At 38.0% G+C, this 10,890-nt stretch overlaps 1 protein-coding gene across 1 annotated transcript; it reads right to left on the bottom strand.

Moving 5' to 3' along the window:
- Window positions 1–4,873: 4,873 nt before the first annotated feature.
- LOC131604449 (uncharacterized) lies at window positions 4,874–6,055 on the bottom strand. Its single transcript, XM_058876885.1, has 5 exons — window positions 5,830–6,055; window positions 5,559–5,721; window positions 5,390–5,477; window positions 5,241–5,299; window positions 4,874–5,081 (listed from the first exon to the last, which is right to left on the bottom strand). Exons 1-5 carry the CDS (start codon window positions 6,053–6,055, stop codon window positions 4,874–4,876), a joined length of 744 nt encoding a protein of 247 aa, XP_058732868.1.
- Between the last annotated feature and the right edge of the window lie 4,835 nt (window positions 6,056–10,890).

Below are 10,890 nucleotides of genomic sequence, written 5' to 3'. Positions count from 1 at the left end.
AAATTATCTTGTCCTTAGGTACCCACAATTTCTTGGGTCCTTTCTTGTTATTTCTCCTTAAGTTCTGATTGAACTTGGGTTTAGCATTATAAACAAAAGGAGGAACATCATGGTAATTCTTAGGTTGAGCTGCATGATATTTTCTAGGTTGTGTCACATGCTTCTTAGTGTGTGCTATGTGAATGCTTTTGGCATGTGATGTGAGCCTAATATCATGAGAGTGGTCGTACTTGAACTGATCATACAATGGCTTGTATGTGATTTTCATATCATCCACGGGTTCAAGTTTGTATGGGGTTTCACCCTCATAGCCAATGCCAACTCTTTTATTTCCAGAGACAGCATATATCATAGAAGCAAGATGACTTCTGCCAATGCTTCTTAATAAGAACTTTCTAAAGCTTAAGTCATATTCTTTCAGAATATGATTCGGGCTAGGAATGGACTTCTTTGAATCAGAAGGAGATCCAACATCTTTGGATAATTTTAAAACTTTTTCCTTCAGTTCATAATTTTCTACTTTCAGCTTCTTAGTTTCAGAATCAAATAGCTTTTTCAGCTTTTTGTATTTGATACTAAGATGAGCCTTGAGTTCCAGAAGTTATGTTAAACTGGAAACCAGATCTTCTATAGATAGTTCAGAAAATACCTCTTCAGAATCTGATTCAGATTTTGATGCAGATTCTGATCCATCATCCACTGTGGCCAACAGTGCATTGTTTGTCTGCTCGCCTTCAGAGTCTGATTTTGATTCTAATGAATCTGAATCATCCCATGTTGCCATAATACCTTTCTTCTTATGACATTCTGCTTTGTCAGATCTTCTGCTTCCAGAAGATTCTCCTCTTTCAGGCTACTTTGAACTTCTGAAGTTCTTGAACTTCCTTTGCTTGCTTTTCAAGAGTTGGTTTACCCTTCTGGAGATCATGGACAGTTCATCTTCTTCTTTTGATTCTAATTCTTCAGAATCTTCTTGTTCAGCATGAAAAGCGTTAGTGCATTTTTCATAATTTGATTTTAATGCAATAGACTTACCTTTCTTCTGAGGTTCATTTGCATCCAGCTCTATCTCATGGCTTCTTAAAGCGCTGCTCAGCTCTTCCAAAGAGACTTCATTCAGATCCTTAGCTATCTTGAATGCACTCACCATTGGGCCCCATCTTCTGGGCAAGCTTATGATGATCTTCTTAACATGATCAGCCTTGGTGTATCCCTTGTCAAGGACTCTCAATCCAGTAGTTAATGTTTGAAATCTTGAGAACATCTTCTCAATGTTTTCATCATCCTCCATCTTGAAGGCTTCATATTTCTGGATCAAGGCAAGGGCTTTGGTCTCCTTGGCTTGGGCATTCCCTTCATGAGTCATTTTCAGTGACTCATATATGTCATAGGCAGTTTCCCTGTTAGATATCTTCTCATATTCAGCATGAGAGATAGCATTCACCAAAACAGTCCTACACTTATGATGATTTTTGAATTGCTTCTTTTGATCATCACTCATTTCTTGTCTTGGGAGCTTTACACCATTAGCTTTAACTGGATGTTTGTAACCATCCACCAGAAGATCCCATAAGTCACCATCTAAACCATGAAAATAACTTTCCAGTTTATCTTTCCAATATTCAAAGTTTTCACCATCGAATACTGGTGGTCTAGTGTAGCCATTGTTTCCATTGTTATGCTCAACAGAGCCTGATGTAGATGCAGCAAGTATAGCAGCTTCACCAGCCATCTTAATTTAAGCGTTTTTCTCTTCCTAAATCTTTTCTAAACACGGTTAAGTGCTTGCACCTTAGAACCGGCGCTCTGATGCCAATTAAAGGATAGAAAAACACTTAGAAATAGGGGGTTTGAATAAGTGTACTTTAAAAACTCTTAAGATAAAAATAATTTGCACAATGATTTTTATCCTGGTTCGTTGTTAACGAAACTACTCCAGTCCACCCCTTTAGAGTGATTTACCTCACCTGAGGATTTAATCCACTAATCACACTTGATTACAATGGTTTTCCACTTATAAACACTCTAAGTCTTCTAGAGTATACTGATCACAACTTGATCACTCTAGGTAAACACTGCTTAGATACCTTCTAAGACTTTCTAGAGAATCCGATCACAACTTGATCTTCTCTAGTCCTTTACAAATAAATGTAAACAAATTCTTATAAGAGTTTTACAATGCTTCTTAAAAGCTATAATCAGAACCGTGATATTTCTCTTAAAGTTTAACCTTAATCTCACTAAGATATTACAACAGTAATGAAGTGAGGTTGAAGATGAAGTTTTGAGAGCTTTTCAATTCAGCAGTGTTTCTGTAATTTTGCGTAAAGAGTTGTGTTCAGCTTCTCATCGGAACTTCTATATATAGGCGTGTGAGAAGATGACCATTGGGAGCATTTAATGTGTTGCGTGATCCGTACAACATTGCATTTAATGTTTCACTCTTTTGTCAACTACCTCGAGCCTTGCTTTTCCTGCTTTTACTGACTTTACCTTTAATTGCTTCTAATGTTCCTTTTGTCAGTCAGCGTAGCCTGCCATCTTGTACTTGCTTCTGATCTGATCTTTGTAGATACAATGTTTGAATATATTAGAGTCAAACAGCTTGGTGCAGAGCATCTTCTTGTCTTCTGACCTTGAAGTTCTTCTTAGCGTGATACCATAAGAACTTCAGTGCTTCTACTTCTGATCTCAAGTTCTTCTGATGCTTCAGTAGATCATGTTTTGATTCTGCTTGACCATCTTCTGATGTCTTGCGAGAGCATGTTCTGAATGTTGCATACTGAACCTTTTGAGTCAGTGCTTCTTGTGCTGATTTGTGCATATTCTATATATATTTCCTGAAATGGAAAATGCATAGGATTAGAGTACCACATTATCTTATACACAATTCATATACATTGTTATCATCAAAACTAAGAATATTGATCAAAACAAATCTTGTTCTAACAATTTCAAATGAAATTAGGAATGTTTTATTTGATTGCAAAATGTTTAACAAGGATAGAATGCACCAATCACCAACTACACACATGCAGTAAAATTGAATGTAATTTGATCCTCCCCTTGATTCAAGTTAAATCAAGTCAATGTCAATGATCTTCACCGATCAAGACTCCGATCGTTCCTTTCTCAATCCTCCGGTTGTAGCAAGTTTTTTGAGTGGATCTTCAATCCCTCAAACCCTTATGCACGGCTGAATTGATTACCAAAGCAAATCGATCGTCAAAAACCTTCGTACCAAATCTTTGATGAAGAAGGAAAAACCCTAAGGTTTTATACAAGAAAAACCCTCAACAATATTCACTCGAACAAGATAAATGTCTACCGTCGAATCTCGAACAAGACAAATGTCTACCGTCGAACCTTATCAACACACGTTCCTTACTCCGATCGAAAAAGATGATTATGTGTGATTTTCGATCAATAAGCGAAAGGTTGAAGATGAGAAGAAGCTTGAGTCTATATTTCACGTTTCTTATTGAAATGTTTGAGAATGATCATTTGGATATTTATACCATACACATTGCATAGGCCAATTAGAATACAGCAAAAACCAGTTTGAGATGCGATAGGTCGACCTGCTCCCCTACATAGGTCGACCTGTTGAAAGAATGCACCTGAAAAATGAGTTAAGTGTGACACTTGCGTCGACCTGAAGGGTCGGCGTGCACATTCCCGTGAATTCCTCAAAATGCCATGCGTCGACCTAATACATCAATGCATCGACGCATTTTGATCTTGCACTTGAATCACCCAAAAAATGATGCGTCGACCTGAAGGTTCGGCGTGCGCATACCCGAGATTGCACCAAAGTTCCATGCATCGACCTGAAGAGGTAATGCATCGACGAATTCATCCCTTACATGAAATATTTCTGAAAATGCTTGCAATAGGTCGACCTATAGTGTTTATGAGTCGACCTATTAATGTCTTGTAGCCAAAAATACGTGTTTTTGTTGTATTTACTTGATTTCTATGATTCCACTCTAGTTGTAGTTGATTCACAATGTTTTGACATCATGAAATATACACCATTGCCCTCACAAATGCTTGCTGATCCTTGGAAGAAGACGTGTGCCATTTGAAGTGGGAAACTAATTTTTGTTGTATGTTCAACAATGTTTAGGGTTAGTTGAAACGAGAGTTCGTTATATCATAAGGGATACTTTCTATGGATGTTGCAAAGATGAAGAGGTTGAGAAAAAGTTACCTTACTATTGATTGCGGGAAGGACAACGAGATAAGATGGAGCGGTAGACGGCGGACGCCGGCGGCGAGTGGCTTTTTAGTAATAAAAAGCATTTTGTGATCAGAGCGATTAGGGAATACGAGTGAAAGAGTCCAGTTAAATTTAGGTTTTTCTTTTATAATTTTGCACAACCCCTAAATTAACCCCCTTAAATCAAACAAATATTTTCTACTCCAATGCGTATAAACGTCACTCATATAGTAATCTACAGAGGTTTATAATAACCTCTTTAAAATAATCTCTACAATCAAGTGAATTTTTTTTGTAGTGATCCAAGCTCCAGCTTTCTCCCATATTTTCTCCAGAATGGGAGACACAACAAACAGATGATTAGAATCCTTCTCCCATCTAAAACAGAAAACGCAGCAGCAATCGGTAACGGCAGCCAATATCCCTCTCTTCTTCAATTGATGTCTCGTGGGATTTCTATCCAAAACAAGTCTCCACACGAAAATTTTAACTTTTGAAGGAGCCTCTATGTTCCACATGAACTTCAGTTGTTTCTGCATCACTTCTCCCACACCAGAACCTTCCCCTCTTTTCCTTATAGCAAAAGCGCGAGATTTCACCGAAAAACCTTTTTCTTCAATAACGGCCCACACAAAAAATATCCTGCACATCCTAAACCAAATCAAAATGCAATATGAGATATGTCAATAACTGAACCAGATGCAAATCGTCTTCATCCTCACCACTAAACCAATCTTGCACATCCCAATACCAAACACTATTCTCTGAATGACCCGCTTCCGCTACTGACATGAACGGTAAAGAAGCCCTAGCGTACAGTTCAGGGAAAACCTCTGAAAGCGCTTGCTCCCCGATCCACCTGCTAAATCAGAAAGAATTTTTATCATCATTCTTAACCCAGCATAAAAAAATATCTGATGCAGAGAGTCCTCTAGAGCCTGCACAATCATTAATCATTACTAAGTTGCGCCACCAAATGGAGTCACCTTTGTTTAACAATCTTCCATGGTTAGAGTACCTAAATCTTACCAAGTCGTACCACACCAAATTATTCTCCGTAAGAATCCTCCACTTCCACTTCATGAGTAACGAAATGTTCATGCCATCAATATCTCTTATTCAAATCCCATCATCTTCTTTGGATTTGCACACTTCATTCCAACTAACCCAACTTATGCATCTCTCCCCTTCCACTCCCCTCCACAAGAATTTTCTTTGAATACCAATTAACTCTTTTATCACCTTCCTAGGATCCCTATAGAAAGACAGGGAGTACAACGAGATTGCGTTCAGAACTGAGTTAATTAGTACAACCCTTCCCCCAATTGACAAAAACCTCCCTCTCCATTTATCAAGCCTCTTCCTCGCGTTCCTCGCCACCTCCTTCCACATACCAATCTTCCTCGGGCTATCCCCCACCATGACCCCTGAGAATTTGAAAGGGCATACCCCAACTCCGCAAGCCAGAAAAGACGAAGCAATCTGCATATTTCTATCATCTAAGATTATACCATAAATATTACTTTTGCAAAAATTTACTTTAAGACCTGACATCAATTCAAAACCTCTAAGGATCATCTTCAAAGTCCATAAATTCTTATTAATACCTTCTCCGAATATTATCGTATCGTCTGCAAAATTCAAAATATCAACAGAGTTGTTCTCTTCAAACTGAAAACCTCTATATTCACCCAATGCTACCGCTTTCTCCATAAGGCAGATTAATCCTTCCATTTTGATTATGAACAGAAGAGGAGAAAGTGGATCTCCTTGTCCTAATCCACGTTCCGCCTTGAAATCATCAGTACAGCTACCGTTAACCATAATTGCCATGTTACTCAAGATAACGCAAGCCTCCATCCACTTCATCCAAATATTACCAAAGCCCATACTTTTCAACATAAACCTTAAGTAGTTCTAGCTTACGCAATCGTATGCTTTCTCGTAGTCCACCTTCATTATCAAGCAACTTCTTCCTTCCCTCTTAGCCAAATTAATTAACTCATTAACTACCAAAACATCATCCAAGATATTCCTATTTCTCATAAAAGTCGTCTGCTTGCGAGAAATCAAATCCTCAATCACTTATTTAAGTCGGCTAGCAATAAGCTTTAAAGGCAACCAACAAGGCAAATAGGTCGGTACTCCATAAGAGATTGAGGATTGAGCACTTTCGAAATCAAGGAGATAAAAGAAGACGTGCACGCTTTGATCAAGGTCTGCTTAGAGTAAAAGTCATAAATGAAAAACATCACATCTTCCTTCACCAACTCCCAATAGTTCTTGAAGAAATCCAATTAATATATGTCTGGCCTTGGATTTTTTCTCCCATTGCAGTCCCAGATCACATGTTTAACCTCATCTTCCGAGAAAGGTCTGTTAGAACAAGATTTGTTCTGATCAATATTCTTAGTTTTGATGATAACAAGTATATGAATTTTGTATGAGATAATGTGGTACTTTAATACTATGCAATTTCCGTTTCAGGAATTATATAAAGAGTATGCACAAAATCAGCGCAAGAAGCACTGACTCAGAAGGTTCAGCATGCAACATCAAAACATGGTCTGGCAAGACATCAAAAGATGGTCAAGCAGGATCAGAACATGGGTCTATGGAAGCATCAGAAAAACTTGAGATCAGAAGCAGAAGCACTGAAGTTCTCATGGTATCACGCTCAGAAGCACTTCAAGGTCAGAAGACAAGAAGATGCTCTGCACCAAGCTGTTTGACTCTGATGAAATTCAAACGTTGTTTACACAAACATCAGATCAGAAGCAAGTACAAGATGGCAGGCTACGCTGACTGACAAAAGGAACATTAGAAGCTATTAACGGCAACGTCAATAGACACAGCGGAAACAAGGCTCGAGGTAGTTGACAAAAGAGTGAAACATTAAATGCAATGCTGTACAGATTACGCAAAGCATTAATTGCTCCCAACGGTCATCTTCTCAAAGCGCCTATATAAATGAAGTTATGATGAGAAGCTAAGTGAGGATCTTTGAACCAACTTGCATATACACTGTCAAATACAAAAGCTCTCAAACTTCATCATCAAGCTCACTACATTGATGTTGTAATATTTTAGTGAGATTAAGCTTAAACTTAATAGAAAATCACAGTTGTGATAATAGCTTTATAAGAAGCACTGTAACTCTTAAAAGAACTTATTTACAATAAGTTGTAAGAACTGGAGTGATCAGGTTGTTGATCAGTATACTCTAGCAAGTCTTAGCAGGTGTCTAAGCAGTTTATAACTAGAGTGATCAGGTTGTGATCAGTATACTCTAGAAAGTCTTAGAGGGTATCTAAGCAGTTTTGTTCCTAGAGTGATCAGGTTGTGATCAGGATACTCTAGAAAACTTAGAGTGTTTCTAAGTGGAAAACCATTGTAATCAAGTGTGATTACTGGATTAAATCCTCAAGTGAGGTAAATCACTCCAAGGGGGTGGACTGGAGTAGTTTAGTTAACAACGAACCAGGATAAAAATCATTGTGCAATTAGTTTTTATCTTACAAGTTTTTAAAGCTACACTTATTCAAACCCCCCCTTTCTAAGTGTTTTTCTATCCTTCAATTGGCATCAGAGCGCTAGTTCTAAGGTGCAAACACTTAACCGTGTTTAGAAAAGATTCAGGAAGAGAAAAACGCTTCAGTAAAAGATGGCTGGTGAAATTCCAATAAACACACCTACATCTACATCTGACTCTTCTGAGCAATACAATGGAAATAGTAACAATGGTTATACTAGACCACCAGTATTTGATGGTGAAAACTTTGAATACTGGAAAGATAAACTGGAAAGTTACTTCCTTGGTCTAGATGGTGAATTATGGGATCTTCTGATGGATGGTTACAAACATCCAGTTAAAGCTACTGGCGTAAGGCTTACCAGACAAGAAATGAATGATGATCAAAAGAAGCAATTCAAAAATCATCATAAATGTAGGAATATTTTGCTGAATGATATCTCTCATGCTGAGTATGAGAAGATATCTAACAGGGAAACTGCCTATGATATATGAGTCATTGAAAATGACTCATGAAGGAAATGCTCAAGTCAAGGAGACTAAAGCTCTTGCTCTAATCCAGAAATATGAAGCCTTCAAGATGGAGGACGATGAAAACATTGAGAAGATGTTCTCAAAATTTCAAACGCTAACTGCTGGATTAAGAGTTCTGGACAAAGGCTACACCAAGGCTGATCATGTAAAGAAGATCATCAGAAGCTTGCCCAGAAGATGGGGTCCAATGGTGACTGCATTCAAGATTGCAAAGAATCTGAATGAGGTTTCTTTGGAAGAGCTAATCAGTGCCTTGAGAAGCCATGAATTAGAGCTGGATGCAAATGAACCTCAGAAGAAAGGTAAGTCTATTGCATTAAAATCTAATTTTAAAAAATGCACTAACGCTTTTCAGGCCGAAGAAGAAGATTCTGAAGAATCAGAATCAGAAGAAGAAGATGAACTGTCCATGATCTCCAGAAGGGTTAATCAACTCTGGAAAAGCAAGCAAAGAAGGTTCAAGAACTTCAAAAGTTCAAAGAAGCCTGAAAGAGGAGAATCTTCTGGTGGCAGAACATCAGATAAGAAGAGGGCCATCTGCTATGAGTGCAATGAGCCTGGACACTTCAAGAATGAATGTCCAAAACTTTAGAAGGAGAATCCCAAAAAGAAGTTTCATAAGAAGAAAGGTCTTATGGCAACATGGGATGATTCTGAATCAGAATCAGAATCAGACTCTGAAGGCGGGCTAGCTAACTTTGCACTGATGGCCACAATGGATGATGGATCAGAATCTACATCAGAATCAGATTCTGAAGAGGTATTTTCTGAACTATCTAGAGATGAGTTAGTTTCCAGTTTAACAGAACTTCTGGAACTCAAGGCTCATCTTAGTATCAAATACAAAAAGTTGAAAAAGCTATTTGATTTTGAAACTAAGAAGCTGGAAGTGGAAAATTCTGAACAGAAGGAAAAAGTTTTAAAACTATCCAAAGATATTGGATCTCCTTCTGACTCAAAAATCCATTCCTAGTCTCAATCATATTCTGAAAGAATATGACTCGAGTTTTAGAAAGTTCTTATCTAGAAGTATTGGAAGAAGTCATCTTGCTTCTATGATATATGGTGTTTCTGGAAACAAAAGGATTGGCGTTGGCTAAGAGGGTGATATCCCACACAAATTTGAACCTGTAGATGATCTGAAAATCACATACAAGCCATTGTATGATCAGTTCAAATATGGCCATGCACATGATATTAGGCTCACTTCACATGCACAAAGTTTTAACACTGTACACACCAAGAAGCATGTGACACAACCTAAGAAATATCATTCTGTCAAACCTAAAGAATATCATGTTGTTCCTCCTGTTAACTATTATGCTAAACCCAAGTTCAATCAGAACTTGAGAAAGACTAACAAGAAAGGACCCAAGAAATTGTGGGTACCTAAGGAGAAGATAATTTCTGTTGCAGATATCCTTAGCTGCAAAGAGGACAAAGCACAAAATGTCATGGTACCTGGACTCTGGGTGCTCGCGACACATGACGGGATGAAGGTCTACGTTCCAAGACCTGGTGCTTAAACCTGGTGGAGAAGTCAAGTTTGGAGGAGATCAGAAGGGAAAGATTATTGGCTCTGGAACCATAAGTTTTGGTAACTCTCCTTCCATAAGTAATGTACTTCTCGTGGAAGGATTAACGCATAACTTATTGTCCATAAGTCAATTAAGTGACAATGGTTATGACATAATCTTCAATCAAAAGTCTTGCAAGGCTGTAAGTCAGAAGGATGGCTCAATCCTATTTACATGCAAGAGAAAGAACAACATCTATAAGATTGATCTTTCAGATCTTGAGAAGCAGAAGGTGACTTGCCTTATGTCTGTTTCTGAAGAGCAATGAGTCAGGCACAAAAGATTAGGACATGCTAGTTTGAGAAAGATTTCTCAGATTAACAAACTAAATCTGGTCAGAGGACTCCCAAATCTGAAATATAAATCAGATGCTCTTTGTGAAGCATGTCAGAAGGGCAAGTTCTCCAATCCTGCATTCAAATCTAAGAATGTTGTCTCTTCCTCAAGGCCGTTAGAACTTCCGCATATTGATCTGTTTGGACCGGTCAAAACAGCATCTATCAAAGGGAAGAAATATGGATTAGTCATCGTAGATGATTATATCCGCTGGACATGGGTAAAGTTCTTAAAACACAAGGATGAGTCTCATTCAGTGTTCCTTGAATTCTGCACTCAGATCCAATCTGAGAAGGAGTGCAAAATCATAAAGGTCAGAAGTGATCATGGTGGCGAATTTGAGAACAGATTTTTTGAGGAGTTCTTCAAAGAAAATGGTATTGCCCATGATTTCTCTTGCCCTAGAACTCCACAGCAAAATGGAGTTGTAGAGCGAAAGAATAGGACTCTGCAAGAAATGGCCAGAACCATGATCAATGAGACCAATATGGCTAAGCACTTCTGGGCAGAAGCAATAAACCCCGCATGTTATATTCAGAATAGAATCTCTATAAGACCTATTCTAAATAAGACTCCTTATGAATTGTGGAAGAACAGAAAACCCAACATTTCATATTTTCATCCTTTTGGATGTGTGTTTTATTCTGAATACTAAAGATCATCTTTGTAAGTTTGATTCTAAGGCACAA

The sequence above is a fragment of the Vicia villosa genome, linkage group LG5 (assembly GCF_029867415.1).
Source record: "Vicia villosa cultivar HV-30 ecotype Madison, WI linkage group LG5, Vvil1.0, whole genome shotgun sequence".
Classification (NCBI taxonomy): Eukaryota; Viridiplantae; Streptophyta; class Magnoliopsida; order Fabales; family Fabaceae; genus Vicia; species Vicia villosa.
This window is presented reverse-complemented; position numbering and strand designations above follow the sequence as displayed.